This window comes from Vanellus vanellus (assembly GCF_965231255.1).
Source record: "Vanellus vanellus genome assembly, chromosome: 3".
NCBI classification, from domain to species: domain Eukaryota; kingdom Metazoa; phylum Chordata; class Aves; order Charadriiformes; family Charadriidae; genus Vanellus; species Vanellus vanellus.
The window spans coordinates 53,597,239-53,620,165 of NC_138907.1; the positions used below are offsets into that span (position 1 = coordinate 53,597,239).

Here is a 22,927-nt window from a genome sequence, read left to right on the forward strand (position 1 = left end):
GGCAGAGAACTGCAATGGTCTGGGTAAGGAAAGGGTCCATTGTCAGCTAGAGAAGTTGTGTCTAAATGCTGGGCCTCAAGAAGATGAAGTGTTCCTTCTATCAACACATGGTGAAAATTCTGTTATTGGTGGCAGTGGGACCATAATTTCTTTCTACTGAATGAGGTGTGAAAAAAACCAACAATGATATCTGTCCAGCTCTATGACCCCCTGCCTGCCATCCAGACAGTCAAGAAGAAACATCCAGCAGAGTATCTAGTGCCCAAGGAACCTGCCCAGACAGAGGTTTATCAGGGCTGGCTGCCACTGGGCTCACTGAAGCAAACGTGGAAGCAGAGGGCCTGTTTTCTCTGCTCTATGTTGGAGACTGTTTAAAAAATTGTTTTTTGTTGTTATTCTAAGGAAACTTGGATATGCTTGTATAGACATTGTTTAAAAGCCATTTAGTCTTCTCTGGGAGAATTGCTGCAGGAAGAAACCTAGGGTCACTTGCTTCAAAATCTCTGCAAATTAAGATCCAGTTGTGTTTGGTGAATATTCTCTAGAAATACTCCACTTTTAAAGTAGCTGCATTAAGAAAAACACATGACAGAGCCACAGGTCATAGTGAGTTGACTAGATCAGCTGGACGCAAGTATTAAAGACAATAATTGTCCTTTGAGACTTTCATAATCCTTACAGGCTGTAAGCTCACTCATCATTGGCAACCAGGACTTAGGGAGAAAGCCTAATGGTAGTTATGGAATGTTTTTTCAGATTTCTGTTACAAACCACAATGAGGAATCTGTTTCTCTCATTTTTACTGTGAATTAATAGAACCCACAGCTAGCTGAGCAAGTTGGACATTTCCCTTTTGCTCCATAAAATCATTGGAATTAAAATAGAATTTTAATACTATTACAGTTATACACCTGAAAGACACCCCAATGCAGGGCTGGATGAAAACTACTGCAGAAATCCTGATGAGGATGAAAGTGGACCCTGGTGTTACACAACAGATCCTGCTACCAGATATGATTACTGTAACATCCCAGAGTGTGAGGTCCAGGTCACGCACAATGGAGAAGGTATATTTATTTTTCAGAGAAGTAGTGTTCAAGTAGGTAATATTATTCCTGCTACTTGTTCTTGCTTTGTTTTTGCAGATTGGTTTCAAATGTGAATTTAGAACAAGCTAGAACTTAAGTAGTTCTCAACACAAAGGTTGTTTTCCTAATTGTCTTCAGTTATCAAAGTAATTTTGTAAATATAGAGGAACTGACATTTTTTAATAATTTGCCGATATTGTCCAGTTCTTACCCCTAGCAATTTATTTAATTTATCAAGAGTAAAGATTGACCCAAGTGCTGTGTTACATACAGAACTCCCATTACTATCAAGAACACACAGACATGTGAAAAAGTCCTCCCTCCAAACGACACATATCCCTAAAGCTGTATTCATTTGGCTAGGCCGTAATGCATGGTTTCTGGAACCTTTCATCATTAGCTGGAGCAAAACCCTCTTTTCCTTTCAGTGTAGTCTTCCATGAATAGATCATGATCAGAATTCAGGGGCTGCTGCGAACCTTCTTTTGTTTTCATTCTGCCGAGGCCCTACAGCGGAATGCATGCAGTGTAATGGTGAAGGCTACCACGGAGAAGTTTCCAGAACGGAGTCTGGGCTTGAGTGCCAGCGCTGGGATGCCCAGGAGCCTCATATGCATGGATTTACCCTGAAACAGTGAGTCACACTCAGCGCTGAATTCATTCCTGCGGTGTCTGGGAGACCCTGCCTGCAGACAGGCTGATTGCTACAGCCGGCCATAGCTGACTGACGAGCTTCTCTTTCATTTTCAACGTGCAGCTTTCCAGAGAAGGATCTGAAGATGAATTATTGCCGTAATCCTGATGGTGAACTTCGGCCCTGGTGTTTCACTACCAGCCCGACTAAACGCTGGGAATATTGCAACATTCCTCGTTGTAGTGAGTCTGATTTCCTGACATCACTCCGTAGTGATGTCTTCTCATTAAAATGATTCTTCTCATTAAAATTCTTCTCATTAAAATAAAGTTCTTCTCATTAAAATGATGCAGGGAGGGGAAAGACAAGAAATCATGGTTCTGAGTGTCCTGAGGCAATCCTTGTGAACCAAGGAAAGTGCAGATTAATGAGAAGAATCACTCACAAAATTTCTGTTGCATAAAATTATGTAAGGTCAGTGAGGATGCAGGTGTCACAAAATGCAATAATGCCAGAGGTGTTATGGAAACCCTAATTTGTCTCAGAGCATTCAGGTTAGATCAGGTGGCAATTTTCAGCTGACCTGCTAACTCAGGGAAAACACCTAAACCACCTGTGTCCATACTGTGATATTTTACCCGTGTCTGGCCAGCACAGCCAGCACTGCCAGCACTGCCTTTTTCTTAGCAAGGGATGAATCCTGAGAAACAAGGTCAGGCCTCAGGAGAAAAACCTGACTTATCAGTGAGCGAGCTTAACCCATGAAGCTGAGCGCACTAAATCTGGACATTTCCAAAGCACTGAATAGCAAGGTTAGCGTTGCCATTTGTAGAACTGGACTGCACTTTGAGAAAAAAATAATTGTGTTGTTATCTCTAGAGCTTGCTTTCTTCTGCATCTGCTCTTGCCAGCGCTCGAAGCAGCAGCATGTGTTTGCTAGATGTAGTTCACCTCAACATGCTCAATTAGGGATGGAAGAATGACTATTTATAGACTTCTGTATGATAAAGCAAATTGTGAAAGTTACTTTAGGATCTCCATTTTGTGCTTAAAACTTAAAGAAAGTTTAAGGAGCAGACCAACCTTTTAGAGTTATACTTGTCTCCTTGGGAAATTCCATATACAAAGTATCTATAATAAGTATGCACTGTAGATTCAGATTTTCTCTCTGCCCTCTGCAGTTTCTGTGCCGCTGATCATTACTCTTATGTTCTTTGCTCTTCCCCGCATGCCAGACCAATTCACTTTCTTTCACTTCTCCTTCTGCCCCGCTTTCCCAATTCACTGACCCCAGAGGCTCAGCTCTGAAAGCTGTTTTGCATTCTCTCAGTTTCTTCTTAGCCCTCATCCTTATCTTTTCTGCCCTTCCGCCCTCCCTTCATCCCACTTGTTTTTACAAGACTGTACAGGACTACTTACTGCCTTTCCAGCTCTGGTCTCAGGGGACAGCAGGCACAAAGTCTGGCTCGACCCAACAAAGTTATTCACTGACTGCTGTAAAGGGGCAGATGCAGCACATCTCTGTGACAGCTCCACTGCTTGTGAAAATGCACGCTTTGGGTTTGCCTTGGCTTTCAACCAATGTCACCTCTGCTGAAACAAAAAAATGTATGTTCGACATTACAGAAAACAGAGAGGTGTTTAATATATTTGAAAGCACATTCTAGCTGTGTTGGGTCTTTAATTTTCTTTTTTTTTTTTTAAATCCTGTTACAGCTACACACCCACCAGTCTCTGGCCTGGGCTCCCAGTGTCTTTCACGGAAGGGAGAAGACTATCGAGGCGGGATAGCTATCACCGAATCAGGAAATGTCTGCCAACGCTGGAGCACACAGTTTCCTCACAGACATGGCTGGATTCCTGACAGATATCCCTGCAAGTATGATGAGCCTCGTCACTGTAACAAAAGACAAAGAACATGGTTATTACTTATACATCCAGATGCAGAGGCAAGAATAGCACAGGTTTTCTGCAGCGATGTTGATAAGCTGTTTTTTCACCTTTTGCCGATTCTTATTACTTCTCTTCAGATCTTGCTCTTCATTTTTCTCAGCATTGTGTATTTTACCAGCCACTTCATTCTCAGGTACTTGTTGCACCTGTCTCCTCCACATCCCACTGCAGAGTTATAAGTATTTACTACTTTTTTTGTTAAAAATCCCCTGGGTATGTTTTGGCACACTTTCAATGCGTTACTTTTCCGAAGAGCGATGCTCCAAGGTCCAAGTGCCCCAATACATCCTCATGCTCCAAGGTCAGAGGAGCTGGGCTTGCGGAGCGCTGTCAATGGGCAAGGGTAGCTGGGACTGACCAGGCTTTTAGCTCTGTATTTTGATCCTCTGGGTTGTGAAATAGATCCTGCAAGTTTTCCTGGGTGTCTGAAACCCTGTGCATCATCACAGGGCAGAGAGCAGCATCCACCGGTGCTCAAGTGCACACGCTTCCAGGATCAGTCTGTGACACCCAGCCTCGCCTGGTTCTTACCCTAATGGTCAGGTACACCAATGGCTTGTGTTTTGAAGTCAGCTTTTACTGGCGTCAAAAACAAGAGCAGAAAGTGTAAGGACTGGAAATGTTCTTCATATATCATCAGCGTTTAGACTGTAAATTCGAAGGCTGTTGATTAGTCTCAAAATAGTGGTGCATGAGGTAATTTGCCACCAAGAAGAATAAATGTAACTACTGAGTTGAGTTCTTCATGCAGTAGTTAGTTGTTAGTAGTCTTGCACACAACTCTTCTTGATTTCTGTGAGTAGTTTAAAGCCAGTGTTTCTGTTTCAGGGGCTTAGAGGAAAACTACTGCAGAAACCCTGATGGAGAGAAGAGGCCTTGGTGCTACACCACCAACAGCAGCGTTCGGTGGGAATATTGTAAAATTCCCCGCTGTGATGGGACAGAACAAGAGATTGCTGGTATGAGTAGTGGAGCGTACTTGAGATAAGGACTTTAAAACAGTGAGAGACTTATTGTTTCTCATTGTAAATGTGTTAAATCTTTTTTCAATCACTTTATCACTGCTGTTAATGCAGTTTTTCTGCTTGGCGTGTTACAAAACCTGGCAAATATTGGACTTTCAATGGTTAAGGCAGTGCAGTGATGGACGTACATCATCAGCTGACCCAACAGAAGAATCACAGGATGAAAAGGCTTATTTTTTTATATTCCTTTTTTTTTTTTTTTCCCAAAGGTGGGAAAGGTCATTTTTAGCAACTTAACTGAAAAATGAAAAACAAGTTTAAAGACGTGAAAAAGTGCTTATAAAAAGAAGTCCCATTTTTGGAAAGTAGCCACAAAAGAGAGGACAGGATCTTCCAAAGTAATAAAAATCTCACCTGAAACATCCATTCATTTAAGTACAAAGATTAACAAGAAAGTCTTAGTGCAATCAAAAGGATAATAGAGAGATTAAAGTTTAACATAATGTCCATTTTAGAAATATATCGGGGCAAAATCACTAGCATCTAATCTTTGGAAATTTTTCATGTGAACTTTCTGATCTTTATTTCACACGTTCACATATACCAAAAACAAAACAGGGGTGAACCTTACACTGAACTGCATCTGATATGTGAGGGTAATCTGTGAAAGTTTTCTAAACATCTTTGGAAATGCCCTTCTGCTTTCTATGCTGGCTGTGATGCTCTCACTGGACACTGTCTGTGTAAATCATAGAATCATAGAATGGTTTAGAGTTGGAAAGGACCTTGAAGATCATCGAGTTCCAACCCCCCTGCCATAGGCAGGGACACCTCCCACTAGACCAGGTTGCCCAAGGCCACATCCAGCCTGGCCTTGAACACCTCCAGGGATGGGGCCTCAACAACCTCTCTGGGCAACCTGTGCCAGTGCCTTACCACCCTTAAAGTGAAAAACTTCTTCCTAATGTTTAATCTAAACTTGCCCTCTTCCAGTTTAAAACCATTCCCCCTCGTCCTATCACTACATGACCAAGTGAAAAAGTCCTTCCCCAGCTCTCCTGTAGGCCCCCTTTAGGTACTGGAAGGCCTCAATAAGATCTCCCCGGAGCCTTCTCTTCTCCAGGCTGAACAGCCCCAACTCTTTCAGCCTCTCCTCATAGGAGAGGTGCTCCAGCCCTCGGATCATCCTCGTGGCCCTCCTCTGGACACGCTGCAGCAGGTCCATGTCCTTCTTATGTTGGGGACTCCAGAGCTGGATGCAGTACTCCAGGTGGGGTCTCATGAGAGTGGAGTAGAGGGGCAGAATCACCTCCTTTGACGTGCTGGCCCACTTCTTTTGATGCAGCCCAGGATACGGTTGGCCTTCTGGGCTGCGATTGCACACTGCTGGCTCATGTGGAGCTTCTCATCAATCAGGACCCCCAGGTCCTTCTCCTCAGGGCTGCTCTCCAGCCATTCCCCGCTGAGCCTGTATTTGTGCTTGGGATTGCCCCGGCCCAGATGTAAGACCTTGCATTTGGCCTTGTTGACCTGCATGAGGTTGGCTTGGGCCTACCTCTCCAGCCTGTCCAGGTCCCTCTGGATGGCATCCCTCCCCTCCAGCGTGTCTACCTCACCAAACAGCTTGTTATCATCGACAAACTTGCTGAGGGTGCACTCGACCCCAGTGTCCATGTCGCCGACAAAGATGTGTGAATAGTACAGGTCCCAGTACTGACCCCTGAGGAACACCACTTGTCACTTGTCTCCACTTGGACATCGACCCGTTGACCACAACTCTTTGAGTGCGACTGTTCAGCCAGTTCTTTATCCACCAAGTAGTCCATTTGTCAAATCCATGCCTCTTCAATTTGGAGACCAGTATATCGTGTGGGACAGTGTCAAATGCTTTGCACAAATCCAGGTAGATGACATCAGTTGATCTTCCCTTGTCCACTGCCACTGTAACCCCTTTGTAGAAGCCCACCAAATTTGTCAGGCATGACTTGCCCTTGGTGAAGCCATGCTGGCTGTCACCCATCACCTCCTTGTTTTCTATGTGCCTCAGCAGAGTTCATTCATTTTTGTAATCCTGTGTGTTTAATGCTTTTTTGTGCCTACTCAGTAAGAACATAAAATCATGATGCAAAAGACCAGTTTCTGTTGTTTGCTGCAGATGTGCCTGTGCAGGTTCCCCCGTTAGAGGAGTGCTATCGAGGCAAAGGCGAGAGTTATCGTGGCACAACTTCCATCACTGCATCAGGAAAGAAATGCCAGGCCTGGAACTCCATGTTCCCACACAGGCATGAAAAAACCCCGGACAGGTTCCCAAATGCGTATGTTTATCTCGTCTTTTCTTGCTTTGTCTGACATTGACCACTGCTGATTGTATTATTTTTGCATATCTTTTTGTATTATGCTTTAAAGCACTGGCAAGGAATGTATCTATCAAAGACAAATTTTCCAAGACGTGGAAACATTTTCTGTTAGTCTCATTTTTAAAACCTGTGTTTTCTTGTTATTTAAATTCTGAGTAAAATACAGCTGTGTCCCTTTACTCTTAAATCTGAGCTTCTGTAAATGACAGCAGGTGACTTGTATCCAGACTCTGGGCATTTGCTGAAATATGCATTTTGTTTATAAATTTAAGACCTTTGTGGTGGCCTTTCTGCTTATTTCAGCTGGGGAGAACACAGCAATTATTCTGCAAAACACACAATCATATATATTATGATTAGAACTACCATTTACATGTTCTTTATAGTTGGAATTGAGCACCCAGAATTGCATATGTTGAATTTTCCCCCTTGATTTGTCTTCTTCACACTAATTAAACTGGACAAGTGATGACTTGGAGAGCTAATCATAATTACTAATGTGCCAATTGTTAATAAGGGTAGGAAAGTAACAAGATGACAATTGCTAGGGAATCCAGCATTGTTTAGCGGATTACAAATATAAGCAGGAAGGCTGATATACTTTTCTAATTTTTTGCCTTTTTTATGATGTCACCCTAAGTATTTTTTTTTTTAATTTTCAGTCATATTTTGGCATCAAAAATACTGATGTATTGAAATTGGAACATCCTCAGAGGGTAGGGTGTTTTTCACAAACATTTAAAAGAATTGAAATCAAGCTGTGAAAATGTGGAATTAATGTGTTCTGGCATCTTTATAAAAAAAGCATTTCAGTTTGTTTTTTTTATTCTGTGACTGCACTGTGATTCAGGATGGGGAAATACTGCAACTCTGCAAATTACTGACGAGATAAATTCTACTTCCCCCTGCCCCAGCAAGCACAAGCATAGGAAAGCTGCCACTGAATTCAGTAGAAGTGGGTTTGGTTTTGGCGGGGAAGGGGGATCATTTGCTTGAGTATTTATTTGCCATTCTTCTGAATATTAGGAAGAACTCTTTGACATTTAAAAATAAGAATTTTGGTAAGGCATAATTGCCCACCAACAGTACGGGTCTTCCTGCATATTTATTACCAATTCACACAATTGTGTATGCTTATATGTTTGTATTTAGAAATTAAATTATTGGTATATCAGGCATTTATTTAGCTACTCAGCACATTGACAGCATTTAAACCAGTGGTTGAATTGTGTTTCCTTATGCATAAATATATTTATAACTCTGATGTACACATGAAATATAACTCTCCACCCATATCACAGCCATAAATGTGTTCACTCGTGACAGGATATCTGGCAATAAGTAAGACATTAATAAACGTATTTATCCCTACATAGTACACATCCACATCTTTTTGGCAAGATAGTCCTATGATTACTTTCAGTCTTATGCAGTGTGACTATTGTACTTATTTTTGCAGCGATTTGAGGGACAACTATTGTAGAAACCCAGATGGTGATAACAGCCCGTGGTGTTTCACCACTGACCCCAGCATGACATGGGAGTACTGCAATCTCAAGAGGTGTGATGATTATACACAAGAGCCCGTACCAAATGACCCCCCCGCAACGACGGCACGAAACGTTGGCCTTACTACACCCACCACATCTGGTAACAGCTGGCTATAAGTGTCACCTCTTGTAGAGTCTGTGGGTAAAGTAATCTATCAAAATTATTCTTGAGTTAGGGTGCAACATAACAGTCACATCGCTCCTCCACCTATCAGATTGGTACTGTTGAATTTTGCAGCAAGTACTCTTCAGTCAGTTCATATCCTGTAGCCTATATAATTTTACTGTACATTCTGTAGGATATCTTTTTCAATTAGAGGAACAAGAGGAAGATAGACAAAATTTCTAGTGTTTGTGTAGCTGTGTGTTATTGAACTATGATCCCTGTGAATGTTGTTGTTATAGGAATTTTGCTTGTGCTGTGCTTCATGTTTTCAGGAGGTTGACCTTAGCTGCTTGTATTGTTCGTAGGCAACCAAGTTTTGAGAAATGTATGCGCCAAGAGAAACAAGTTTTTGCTCTATCCTGCTTTGTTTCTTCCTTAATTAATAGTCCAGGTTGGTCAAAGTGGTGTGGCTTTTCTGAATGTATAGTAGAGCTTTCCACAGATTACGTACTTTGCAAAGGAAGGTGGCAGGGTTGGATAAAAGATAGGTTCCTAAATGGAGCTCTATACTCTTACACACCACAGAAGAAAGTACCTGAAACAATGATGTCCTTAGAAGCAAAAACTCTCTTTCAATCTAGTGGACTGCTAACTCTGAAATATGCTTCTCTCATGGAAGGTGCTTACTGATACCAACTTAACGAGAATCTTGGAGTCTTTTCAGATATTTGCAATATGTTGCAGAAAATGTTCAGCCTGAAGTTCCTAAAAATTTTTTTCCTATGCAGTTACTCTGTACATCCAGGAAGACATCCTTCTTGACAAACTAAGAGATCACATCACAGGGTACATTTTTGTCTGTCTTTCTTCTGTAGATATTAGTCAGTGTGCAAGTCCTAAAGGTACTTAATCTGCCTAGTTTCTGCTTACCACCACCACATACAGATTCAGCAGCTAACAATAATGTCCTTTTTCTCTTTTTTCACAGACTGCATTAATGGTAATGGTAAAGATTATCGCGGCACAGTAGCAAAAACTGCAAGGGGCAGGACTTGTCAAGAGTGGAGTTCTCAGAAACCTCATAGCCACAAATATTTCACTCCTGTGACTCATCCAAGAGCAGGCCTGGATAAAAATGTAAACAGCTGCTCTGCCGTTGGTGTCATTGAACATTGCCTCCATTCTCCATAACCCCTCAGTAAACACTTTGTGTTCAGTCTTTATAGACCAGGTTAAACATATCTGGAAGTCATCATGTTGATAGCCCAGCCCTGTAATAGTGCTGAAGAGGGAAGGATGCATTTTTCATTACCTGGGCTGTTGGTACTTTCAGCGCAGACGTACACCATGGGGTTGATGCTGACAGGCAAGCAGCGCAAAAGAAAACATACAGGGCTTCCCTGATTTCTGCAACCCCCAAAGCAATGCCTTTTGCTGTTTGTCACGGACTAAGCAGGCTTCTGGCAAGTTCTTGGATCTGACCTGGCTTGCTCTCCCTGACTTTAGGGGAAGAAGGATTAGGCCAACAATAAATGTTTAAGTGCAAAGCACTTAGTTATCCTATGTCAAACTTTACGTCTCATGAGGCCTTAAAAGCATTAGAGCTAGGGTGACTCTTGGTGGATGAAGAAAGTGATATTAATTCTGTCATATTTCTCTAATTTTTGAGATACAAGAAAGAAAGAATTTTGTGATTGAGGAAATAGAAAGCATTTAACATCTAGTGGAAAAGTACTTGGGGAAAATAATTCAAAGTTTTAGTTTAGAACTTTAAAAAAACATGCACTTCTTTATTCTGTGGCTAACATTTGGACTCTTCATTCTCTGTTTTTGTAATTATTACAGTATTGCAGGAATCCTGATGGAGATGTAAATGGTGTTTGGTGCTTCACAACAGACCCAGAAAAAAAATGGGACTACTGTGAAATCCCACGCTGCTGTAATTACCCTTAAAGACTTTTCTGTCCTTCCTTTCCACAAGTTGTAATAGTTACAAAATGTTTTCAATCCAGCCATAAAAAACTGCAGTAGGCAGTAGCTTTAGAGATGAATTTAGGTCTGTACGGAAGTTGACATGATCAGGCACCCATAACAGTCAGCCAAATTTTAGATAACCTGATGCTAAGAATCACCAGTAAGAGTTCATAGGTAACAATCTGTGTGCTCTTTATCGTCAGTGAAGCTAAGCACTCAGAGTTGCTAGATGAGTTTGAAATATCCAGTGAAGCTGTGAAGAGAGGTATTCCTTCCCCAGGCTCCTCAAACACAGGAGAGGATTTCCTTGATGTGCGTGCTACTTTTTCCATGCACTCTGTGGCAGAGCTAATGCTTCGAAACTGCTCGTACAGTTTTCCTGTTAGTTGGGAGCACCAGAAATGACACCCTTTGAAACCCTTTTCATCTTCTGCTGACTTAATTTTTATTCTGATCTGAATGTTAAAATAATCTATCCCTAGATATTTTGCCTTTCTTTTAGGGCAGGACATGAATTTGGTCCTGGATATTTTATGCAGATTTCCTTGATTCTTTTTTTCAGTTTTGGGACAGTAATCAGTACACTGAGCAAGTGTAGTGTTTGCTGAAAAATTCAGCAGCCAAAGAGATTTTACATTCTGTGGTGCCCTGACAGTGGGTATCAATAACAGCTGTAATGTACTGGGAGTGCTGCTTGGCACACCTGCCAGTCATCTCATTTGCTTTGCTCTTCCCTTCCCTGCCTTTGACGGATTTATTATTTTTTTTAAATATATCTGACAGGGATAGGGAGAGTCTATTTCTTCTTCATCTCATGTATTATTTTTACTACAGTAGCATCTAGAGGGCAGGTCCCTGCTCTGTTGGACAATGTAGCAATACAAAATAGTGAAGAGTGGTCACTCCGTCAGTGGTATGTGATATTCTTCATGGTGGCCATTGAATCTGTTCCTCTACACAGCAATGCATTATGATTTTATACATTAATTTTGCCAACCAGACCAAAGAGCTTCACAGGCAAAAAGAATAAGGAATGGTACACAAACAACACATTCCACAGCTGTAAAAACCTGCTCCCTAGAATTGATGTGGTGGAGCTTCACTTTGAGATCTGATCTCTTTTCAAAACAGCCTTTGAATACTAGATTTTTAAATTCAAGTATAAGGGAATCTTACAGTCTCTTGCCTTTGATTTCTTTATTAGTTTTCTCATACTGGAACTAATAAACTTAACATCCATAGCACCATATGCAGCTCTGGAAAGAGTTACTTGGGTCCTTACCCAAAAATCAACCCATTTAAAAAAGTTAAAAAAGACAGGTTTGGATTAACAAGAAAGTAGAGTGAGCAGTGTGAGGGCAAAATTGGAATATTTTATGACAAGGGGACGGTGACTCAGTTTTATTTATAATCTAGGAATGGATTTAAACTCAACCAAGGTGTAAACTGTAATGTTTTGAAGAATTTAGGAATTGTTATTATATTGAATTGGTCTGGGCAATAAACTCTTCCACTTTCTTTAGCTCTCTTTTTCTTTCATCTTCCCTAGAGATTTTCATTGGGGGAGGCAGTTGTTCATTGTAGTTTTACTTATGTTATCTGACCACATCCAAATACGTGACAAGGCTGACAATTTTTTCCAGGTAAATTAATATTTTGTTATGTCAAATGTGATATATTAGCCCCAGGTTTAAATGCTCAAGGTAATGTAATGGAGTCTAAAGGTTCTGGTTGTTTCTTTACCTGTAGTTTCTATTAACCAATATAAAGAGTGAAAGCCTAAGGGAGTTTTAAAAAATCTCTTATTCCTTTCTTTTTTTCATCTGATTCCACTGTGGATGGCATTACAGAACTGCTTTAAAATTCTTCATTGTAGCTTTTTTTATTCTGTAGCTTCTTCTGAGCACGACTGTGGAAAAGTCCCAATGAGGAGTGAGCGAGCCTGTGAGCAATATAGCATGTGTGACGCATCTCCAGGGTCTTGGCCTTGGCACGTCAGTCTCAGGAGGAGGTACAGGTATTCCAGACTGTATCACCATCTGTGAGCACCAGTGCTTCACAGGGAACAGGCGTTAGAAAGAGACTGACAGGAAGCAATGCATATGCTTCTGGAGACTGGTCCTGGCTTCTATATAAAACACCTTAGCCTGTAAAAGAAAATCTTTTTTTTTTTTTTTTTTTTTTATCATAAAGTCCACAGATAGCTACTTCTTGGGTCATTAACCCCAAATTCCCCACTTTCTCCTGAATCTCTAGAAATGCAGACTTTAAGTACACCTTTACTGAAATGGGGAAGGAATAATTCCCACTGAGGATGTCGACAGTTAATTGCATTCTGCAGTGAGGGATTTAAGCCCAGGAATATAGACACCAACCTGCAATGTGTATGAATGGATTTTGATCATCCCTTCTCACCCAGCATCTGATCTGGTTCAAATGTAAATTGATGCTGTGACCAGTCTAGTAGTGTTAGAAGCCATAGGAAGCCCATCATCTCTCAGAATTAAAAAACAATTATGAATAGCATTTTCATAGTCACAGTGAGAGTAGCTGAGCAGGAGATGAAGAAGTGCTTACAGAAAGGCTAATGAAAATTTCTATAGCATTGTTGACAGTCACCGTAATAAATATTATCCCAAGAAAAGTTAAAAGCTCATAGTAAGGTTTATTTAAAGAACTCATCCAAAGCAACCCCGCAAATCAGAAGGATCTATCCTTTTATTAGTTGCTCATCAGTACAAACCCATTACATCACAAGTGAAATTGTTAGGAAATATAATTATTTTTATTAAATTCCTGAAAGCAAGAGTGCCCTTTCACAAAATTTTCACCTGTGTGTCAAATTTCTTTTCACGTTTCTCATGTTCTGGAGCAAATAAAGCTTTTCCTTTGAAAATCTGCATTGATTTCTCTTGCCATTGATGAACTGTGACTGGTAAAAGGTTTAAATAAGGACCGTATCGCTAGTTTGCTGATATGCACAGCATGGATGGTGGAGAATTGCCTATGCAGTCTTAAATTAATGTGATTGTCTTCTCTGTTCTAGTACCAATGTGCACCATTGTGCTGGCACTCTGATACATCCACAGTGGGTCCTTACCGCAGCTCAGTGCTTGCAAGAGTGAGTGTCTGCTGGAATGCGTGACAGGCATTTCCTAAAGTTGTATGAGAAAATCAGCAGAGGAGCAAGATGTAGCCCATAAGGCCCTCTCGTTACTCCTTGTTTTCTGTCTGTCTTGCCAGCAAGCTGATTTGTATCTTCTGCTCCTGTCTTAGTCAAACAGCAGCAGAGCACAACAGAGGTTACTTCTGTCTTCTGCCCTCTCCCCCACCCCAAAGCATGCCAAAAAGAGTGCTAATGATGTGCTAGTGCTAATTGCACTTGGAAAAAACTGTGGCTAGCACCTGACCCTTAGGGCTTTAGGAGTTGTGAACACTGCAAGAAGGTGCCACATTATTTACAGCCCATGGAATTTTTCACCATCATAAAAATCAAACTGTTAAAAAAGCCACACTTCCCTCTCCCCAGGAATAAATGTGGGCATCTGTGGTCAGAAGCAGCAGCCTGACCGTCTTGTTAATTGCAGTTCTCCAAGGAAATCACTGAATTTTCTAAGAGTGTAATTCCTGATTACAAATGTGGATGCATAACCTTGCTGTTGTAATTTCTTCCAGGTCAATAGAGCCTTCTTCCTACAGGGTGTTTCTTGGGATACAGAATCTCAACGCAACAGAGCCATCCCTGCAAATCCAAAGTGTTCAGAAAATATTGAAGGAACCAAGTGGAGCAGACGTTGCTTTGCTGAAGTTGAACAGGTACCATTTCAGTCCGAGCTTTCCACCCCTAACACCTTTACTCTGAAGTTGCGAGTTAGCTTAGCCTGGACTTAGCTCTCTGGGGTGGTTGTGGGATGGTATGAGACAGTGTGAGAGTTCCTTTGAGAGTTAGCATAGGTATCTGTTCAAGGGTAAGCCCTGAGCATCTCTCCTGCTGAATGCCCCCACTGGCAGAAGCCATGTGAGCTTCTGACACAGTTTAGCAAGGGCAAGGACCTGTTAGGGTGGGAGGGATTGTGACCCACTAAGTGGCAGCTCCACTGAAGCAGGGAGGGTGGAGACAAACCAAAGTGGACTTGTGTCTGGAGGATCTGCTTGGAGATTTTTCCTGCTCAGCCCTGGCAGTTGTGAGCTCCAACTGCCGTTTCAGCCAGGAGGCACCACAACTTCTGCATGGAGCAAGTAGAAGGGTCCAGTTTCCCACACAGTGCTCCAGGCCAGGCCAGGCCACATTCATTTTTCATGAGCTGCAGACTTGGCCAACAACTCAATAAAACCCGATCCTGCTTGTGATATAGTGAAAAATCCTGTGCATCACTGTTATTACCTGAAGCCCTCTTTTGTGTCTTGCTTAGATGTCTGAGCAATCTGCTCTGAAATATGTGCAGTTATTTCAATGTTATTTGTTCACTTTTGGAATGCTCCTGAAACTTTTCTACTTATTGGTTTCCCTCTTGTTCTTGTACTCACCACACATGAATTAAAGATCATGAAAAGTTCATGTTTGACCTGAGAGGACATTTCTTTTTAAAAATTCACCGTACAGCTTTAATGAATTTAGAACAACTTCATTTAAATTTCAACTCTGGTTCTCTGGTGCTTGATTAATCAAAATCCCACTGACTTCAGGTGAGTAGAAGGAAATCATGCTCTACCAGTTTTGCTCTTGCTAGTGCTTGCGACTATGTCATTCAATTCCTCTTTCATTGGGTGCTCTACGCACATTTGCACTGTAGACACATGCTATAGCACTGTAGTCAGTTTTGCATCAGTAGCATGCACCATTTGAACACATTCTGCATGTGAGGTGCCATAAATAGCAGATATGAACATCATATCCCTCAGTTTCTGGCTTAGATCAACTTTGTTTATTTTCAGCTTCATGAAGTTCCTTCTTTACATTTGTCTTCAGCTTTCTTTGTGGTCATTATTTCCAAATCTTCACTCTCTGTTCATAAAACAGACCACCCAAGAAAGTTTGATGTGAGAAGATTGGTTGCTACTCCTATACCTGCATTTTGCGGCAATAGACAAGACTTGACAGAGAACTGATGCAGGTCTGTGAAGATCTTGGCCAAAATCATCCCAAAGCAGGGCTGATCTATTGAGGAGGACCACTGGTTTCAGTAGAAATCTAGTCCCAGGTGAATTATGTGCCATGCTCCTGAGCAGATGTGTGCTGTCTGGGACTTTATACTTCTATTTCCATGTCATGTCGTCTATATTCTGGTATATCTTCTGAGGTCTTGTTCCCTGCTCTCCTGTTTATTAACCTGCCCAGACATCAGAGGCCTCTGAGAAGATGCCAGTGTTGACCAAGTATTCGTTGCGATCCCATTTGAAGGCCAGTTCCTTGTGGGCCAACAGGTTTTTTAGGTGCTGTCTCATCTCAAGATGGATGTAGAATTTCCTCGGTGTACAGGTAGAAAAGAAGTTAATTTCTTGTTGGGGAAGCAGAAGCTGCAATGCTCTGTTGCTGTAGTTCAAAAATGTTTGCCTGGCTACTGTCACACCAGCAGGCCAGAGTTGCTGTGAGGGCCATGCTACCAGTGAAATTAGACGTGAGGTGCTAAATAAAACCTTGAAGACAAAGGTCCTAGAAGAACAGCACTAGAAACCTAGAGAAACCTGGAAACCAAGAAACCTCCCCACCAATCTGAGGTGTCTCACTTTAATCTCCTCTTTTCTATCAATTTTCAGTAATTCTTTCAATAAAAATGGACTTTATTGAGAGGTGAACGAACTAGTTTTGGAAGCTGCAGAACTGATTTCCATTCTTACAGGGAAAAGAATTCATGTAAGGTTAATGTCATAGAACCATGTGAGAGTGGAGGTTTGAGATCACCATCTTGGACTTCAGAGGGCTGGAGGATAGAGTTCAAAATGATGGTGATGGCATTCAGCACAACTGTAGTTTCAGCACAGGAACTGGTTAGCATCTCCTACTCTCCCGGACTGCTGTGTTCATGTTTCATTTAGATTTTTGTGTTAGAGAGGTCTTTATTTTAACATGAGTTGGAGTCAGTTCCCTTTGGTCTCTCATTCTCTTAACTTTTATGGGGGCTCATGGCCCTGCCATGGCCTGATTAGGAACAGGGGCATTTGTTAGTTCCCTTTAATTGGACATTGAAGATCTCACTAGCGATCACATCAAATGCTTTGAAAATCATTCTGGGCTTGAAAAGATATTATAAGGTTCATTTTACCCTGATGGAACATCTGGAGTTAATTTAGGTCCTTTTACTTTCTTTCATAATCAGAACTGACCTTCACAGGTTAGGTTCCTGACAGTGGTAGATCTCATTTAACAACTTGTTCAGACATACTTTCACTGTACCAAAACTTTCTGTGCTTGTCTGACTCCTAGGGTGATATACCTTCCAGAAGCCACCTCATCTTTTCACATCTACATCTGAAAGCCAATGAGGGATCAAACAGTCCAAAGCCAAGACCTCCCTATGCAACATTTTCATCTTCTGCAGAACTACTTCCCAGGGCCCTGTCCACTCCATATCGAACATTCCAGTGCTGAATCCTCCAGGCACAACGTTGTGATGAGGAGGAGTTTTATTTTGGTATTTACTTTACTGAGGTACTAGACTTAGTGATGTGCGAGATATTGCATGATGTCACCCACAGTTACATCACCCGCGTAACCAGAGGAGAAAAGAATTTTCTGCAACTTCAGCTATGCCTTGTTATTTACTCATTCATCCATCCTTCCGTCCTCCTGTGAAGTCCCTGAAAATGTCCACAACCTCTAAGGCAGGAAAAGCCTGAGAGAAACCAAGCTCACACCACCTGCAAGGGTTGCTAGGGGCTGGCCTTCAGCATGTGCATGTTCCTATAGACACTGGAGGTGTAATTAGAGATCAGTGCTCTAGCACCGTGCTGCAAACACACTCTCACTGTGACTGTGCCCACAAACACATCCCAGAGACTTTCAGTTGCTGTAAGTAACCTCTTTTTTCACTGACTAGGCACCATCTATACAGTTTTAAGGCACCATCAGCTTTACAGTTTATACAACCATCTATACAGTTTTAAGGCACCATCAGCTTCTACACCCTTCCCCATGCCATTTCCATGCAGAGCCTTCTGAGTATGAAGACTGAACAAGCCGATGGTAATTTTTCTAAAGATCTTTTAATTATTCTTTGTTTTCCTGTTTGTTTTCCAGTCCTGTAACAATTACTGATCATGTAAAACCAGTTTGTTTGCCTGAAACCAGTCTGATGGTAGCAAGAAACGCAGCATGTTTTCTAATCGCCTGGGGAAAAACAAGAGGTAATGCATATTTGGTGAGGTTGAAAACTTAGGAAGGTTTTCAAATCCTATCCCAAGATATGTGCACTCATGGGACCCGAAAAACACATTTTACTTAAGATTTACCTAAGTCAGAGGTCACCAGGCGACATTATTCTTTTTATTTCTTTCTCTCAGAGCTTGACTTTTCCCCCTCGTGGCTCGCATAGACTGAATTCATTGAACAAGAGAGAGAGGAGTTAGACTTAAGCCTTTACCACCTTTTATCTCTGTGTATTTTGGTCTTTCTTCAGCTTAGGTATACACTGTATTTGCACAAATAAGGACAATACTCAAACAATGCCCTTGCCTTTACGTTTGATCTTCAGATATAGTTTTTTAACATCTAAATGAAGCTTGCGCTTGCCTTCCTGTAGACTAAACATTACTGTCTGCGTAGACCTACATTTACTCCAGACCAATAGGATGTATGGGCAAGCACCAAACTTAAGACCTTGTATCTGAGATAAGATGTCATCCTGGGAACCACGAAGCCTTTGAGTCAGAGCTTGCTCAGATCCAGACATCACTGGGGCATGGGCAAAATGAGTTCAAGCTGAAGGTTTTTAATGTCAGTAAAACCCTTACCTGAATTTTGTTCAGTCTAGCATTAAAAATCGACCGATGTGGTCTCCTGCAGCCAAACTCTCACTCCACCTATGCTGATGGTTGAGAATACCCAGCCCTCTTTGACCCCCTTTTGCTGCAGCAGGAGGCAATTCCTCATCACCACGGCTTCCAGCAGGGATGATGGCATCTGCCCTCATTCAGTCCTGGCTCCCATGTACACTCTTTTGGCCTTGCTGAGCTACACGCAAGGGATGCTCTTCCCACCCCATTTGCCAGACAGCACCTTACTAATACTCCACCTGTAAAATGCAATTTTAATTTGTGTGCACATTCACAGATTTAAAAAAAAAATAAATTAAGCATTATTTTCATAGCATTGATTTTGAAGCTAAATGACACAAGAAGGGGAAAAAAGTACTGCAGTCCACGTGTAGGTTTTTATGGTGAAACTCAGAGACAGGGACATGTTCTGTTCATACTATTTACTCTGCCACAGACATGTTCTGTTCATACTATTCTGCTGGTAGTGTAACTCCTCAGCATTATCAAGAAACACTTTTCTCCAGCCTAGACAGTATTTACTGGCTTTCCTCTCACCTTTTTTCCCTTTCTTACCTTGTTTTTGCATTTATTTCTTTGCCTTTTTTTGTTGTTCAGCTTGCCACACGGTGGCAGCTGCTTCCTATGTTCTGGTGGTCACAGCCACAAAACATTGGTATAGGCGAGATTTCTTCCAGAAGTGCATTAAGATGGAAAAATCAACAGACCATAGCTGCATTTAGGCAGCGGGAAAGAGGGTCCTGCCATGTCATGCAACTAGCTCCTGCAGGGGAGAGGGAGCAGAGCCAGAGCCTCACATCTGAATAAACTGTGTTTTGGGGAAATTCAACCTTGGCTTCAGGAATTTTCTCCTTATTTAGAAAATGCTGTCTTTCGGCTCAGAAGACTTCAAATAATGCAAAGTAAATTCAGGCTGGCATTTTTCTCCCCTAAACAAGCCATTGCTACTGCACCATAATGAAAGCCTATAAACCGCCACAATGGCTCAGAATACTAAGCATCTGGTTTTATTTATTTTGTAATACTTTGCAAAGAATAACCTCTACTTGTTGAGGGTAGGTATGATTCAAGTACAAAAAAGCTGAAAGATTTAATAAGGTTCTTCGAGGACCTCAGAGACTATAGTAGCACTGGGGATGGATCCCAGTCCTTTCATTACTGACGCTTTACTGGAGCACAATGGCCAGGCTACCATTTATAATTGTTATATTTTCTTGGTTGTTCATAAAGGTACTGATAGAGACAACAGCTTAAAAGACGTTGAATTCCCTGTGCTTGAAAATAGAATATGTAATCGCCCTGAATTTCTGAATGGAAGTGTCAAAAATCATGAATTTTGTGGTGGATTTACTTTTGGAAGCATAGGTAACTGCGAGGTAAGAATAACCTAGCTTTGAGTGTAAGCAGGTCAAATGACGATTTGTACTTTCAAGGCTCAGAAATAGCTTCAGCAACTCAAGGCTTCTGCAGGAAGCAGAAGAACTGAAGTACACACAGTGTTTTTAATTCGCTCACCGTTGACCAGAATAGCAGGGAAATTGCGTAGGGTAGTTTCACCTTCTGACACGAACTGAATGCTCACATACCCTACTCACAGTAGCGTAGTGTTGTGAATACCCCATCCCACCTGAAACAAAGCCTGTGATATCCTGCCTGGACTTTCCTTTGCTCCTAGAGACAGAGGGGAAACCGGGAACTGTTTCTGATGCAGCCTGGAGTCATACCACATCTTTATTTAATCCCTTGATTAGATAAACCTCGAAGTGCTTCCAGTTTTCTAATTTTCACAAGTGTATGAAAAGACTTCTAAAATGTGGTTTTCATAATGGACGGTGTCATGTTCAGAGCTTTTCAATAAAACGCTGGTAGCAACTTGGTGACAGAGTCAGAAAGCAAACGCTGGTCTGTCTGAGCAGGTGTTCAAGACTGCCAGTGAAAAGGATATCTTTGAGAGCATGGACGGTGCATTCATTGATAGGCACACAGATCACTGGACATAGGTATTCATCTCCTGCCATGCCTGGATTTTAAGAAACAGAATTATAACAATTATATACATTTTGTCCAGGATCAAGTAGGTCAGAGGATGTGGAAAACTGAGAAACGTAATTTTTTTTGTGTGTAAGTGGCTTCACAGTAATCTGTGGATGTTCCCACATCCATGATCGGTGGATGAGTCTCTCTTCTTCAGACCGGAGGAATGGCCTGGATGCTTGGAAACAGCTTCCCCCCTCACCCCTCACACCACACACCCCCCTTATTTTTTTACTACAGCAGGTCTAATAAAACACTCTCCCTCTCTCTACAACCCTTGCCTCAGTCATATTTTGACACCTTCAGAGTTACCACAATATTATTCCTGCCAGTATTTTGCTATTTGCATGTCTAGTGTCTCCATCACTAAAGGAGTCACCTTATTCTCTCTTCTCCTCCCTAGGCTGAAGTTGGAGGACCTCTGGTCTGCGAAGATAAAGACAGATTTGTCCAATATGGAGTCACCTCTTGGGGACTGGACTGTACCCAGCCATCAAAGCCTGTTTTTGTCCGAATTCCTATGTTTGTTTCTTGGATCAAGAATGTAATGCTTGCCCACTGAATCTGGATGCAGGCTAGCTTTCCTGGAAAGCAGTCCCTGTGTCAGAAACAGCATTCCAAATACGGGTTTAAAATTGTAGTAATTCAAAAGAATATTAAATAAATATCATTACTGGCTGAGCATAAGTAGTTATTGCAAAGCAATAGCCAAGTTGACTGATTATTACTGTCAGTGCGTCTGTGTCGTGCCTGGGTAACCAGTCAACCATGTTGCGTGTGGCAGCAGCTGTAAGGTTCCTACTTCACCCCTCTCTTTTGACGCATGCTCCATTTCATGGAATTGGCTTCCTCTTTGTTCAGACACCTGCTTTTCTCCTCTGTACATGTAAGCAGCTGGCCTGTCTCTGTGTACAAGGTCTTGCTTGTGCAAGAAACTTTATCCCAAATCAGGCCTGTCTCTGTCACCGTCACTGGCATTTTCTCCTCTTTCTGTTGCTGCTCCAGGAATAAGAAAGTATCAGCCAAACCCAACCTCTGCCTTGGGTAAGAAAAGGCCACGCTGGACTGTGCCTGTGCTACCAGGAGCTGGATGAAGGCCTGGTGGGGTTGCTTCTTCTTGGGGATAATTCCACCCACTCTCACCACCCTAGCAGAGCTTTGTGCTGTGCTGTGCAATCATCTCACCTTCCTAGGTTAGATGTTTACATGGAAAAAACAACTATCCACCCTGGCAGGCAAAGCAGTGAGTTGCTTGGCATATCATGTGGTTAACGTGTTTGTGATGGTCTTGCACAGAAACTCTGCTCTCACTTCTGACACCAACAGTACAGCTCAGACATAGAGTTCAGAAAGTAAAATAAACTGTTCTTTCAGATTATTTCTGGAAGAGGCAAGAGGGCTGGACAAGTGAAGCTGGGTGCCAGGGTGCCGGTGCTTGCCTTATCAGGCTTGGCAGCTCATGCTCCTGTGCACTCTGCAGCAGGGAGCTGGAGAATGAAAGGGCACTCCAGGTTAGTCAAACCTCCCAGAGCCACGGAACCTGGCCTGGTTGCCACCCAGAGCAATGGAAAAGGACTGCTATTGAAGCCGTCAGGAAAGGCTGGGTTAGAGAACTGCTCTTCAGGCAGTACTGCAGTGACCAAAGGGAATTGCTGAGTGGGACATGTTCCAGCAGCATCAGAAATCAATGGAAACCCACCTGTCCCATTGAGTCCAAGTCAGTTACCAAAGATACTTCCAGCATTTTCAGGTGTTGTTTCAATAGAAAATTGAAAGTCTATCACTTAAAAATATGCCACTTCCAAACAGTATACATTTTCACCTAACAGCAAAAGAAATGTATACCTTTTATGGGCCTGTAATCTGAACAGGGATTTCTGTATTTTTTTAGTCTTCCAGTTTTATGTCTTTTAGTCTTCCAGATTTAAAATACATTGTAAACCCATATCTACTATTTAGGTACTTTATTATTGCGATAAAGAACTCTACAGAGGTCAGGCTCTATAAATTCATTTTGGGATTTTTAAAAAAGCTAGAGTAAAAAAAAATAAAATATATGAAGACTCTTTACTCCATCCTTGATCTTCTCTATCAATTCTTTATAATTTCCATTATGACCTACTCATCAATTTCCTTTGGTCATCATGATACTCTTTGAATAGCTGTTCTTTAACCCAGTCTTTCTTGACAACATCTTTTTCTTGGATTCCTTCCAGATCCTGAATATTGTCCCCCTCTCCGAGCTCCTGCCATCTTTTCAAAGGATGTGGCCCT

At 41.8% G+C, this 22,927-nt stretch overlaps 1 protein-coding gene across 1 annotated transcript in view; it reads left to right on the forward strand.

The window, feature by feature from the left end:
- Positions 1 to 21,215, forward strand: part of LOC309670598 (plasminogen-like) — a gene marked incomplete at both ends in the record, with an annotated part of 31,028 nt that extends 9,813 nt beyond the window's left edge. The window contains 15 exons of the mRNA XM_082481600.1: positions 904 to 1,067; positions 1,593 to 1,722; positions 1,846 to 1,964; positions 3,439 to 3,601; positions 4,504 to 4,634; positions 6,796 to 6,955; positions 8,457 to 8,647; positions 9,642 to 9,790; positions 10,499 to 10,592; positions 12,521 to 12,638; positions 13,674 to 13,748; positions 14,303 to 14,443; positions 17,865 to 17,971; positions 19,850 to 19,995; positions 21,057 to 21,215. Coding sequence (XP_082337726.1) covers positions 904 to 1,067; positions 1,593 to 1,722; positions 1,846 to 1,964; positions 3,439 to 3,601; positions 4,504 to 4,634; positions 6,796 to 6,955; positions 8,457 to 8,647; positions 9,642 to 9,790; positions 10,499 to 10,592; positions 12,521 to 12,638; positions 13,674 to 13,748; positions 14,303 to 14,443; positions 17,865 to 17,971; positions 19,850 to 19,995; positions 21,057 to 21,215 — 2,047 coding nt within the window. The remainder of the gene's footprint in view (positions 1 to 903; positions 1,068 to 1,592; positions 1,723 to 1,845; positions 1,965 to 3,438; positions 3,602 to 4,503; positions 4,635 to 6,795; positions 6,956 to 8,456; positions 8,648 to 9,641; positions 9,791 to 10,498; positions 10,593 to 12,520; positions 12,639 to 13,673; positions 13,749 to 14,302; positions 14,444 to 17,864; positions 17,972 to 19,849; positions 19,996 to 21,056) is intronic.
- Between the last annotated feature and the right edge of the window lie 1,712 nt (positions 21,216 to 22,927).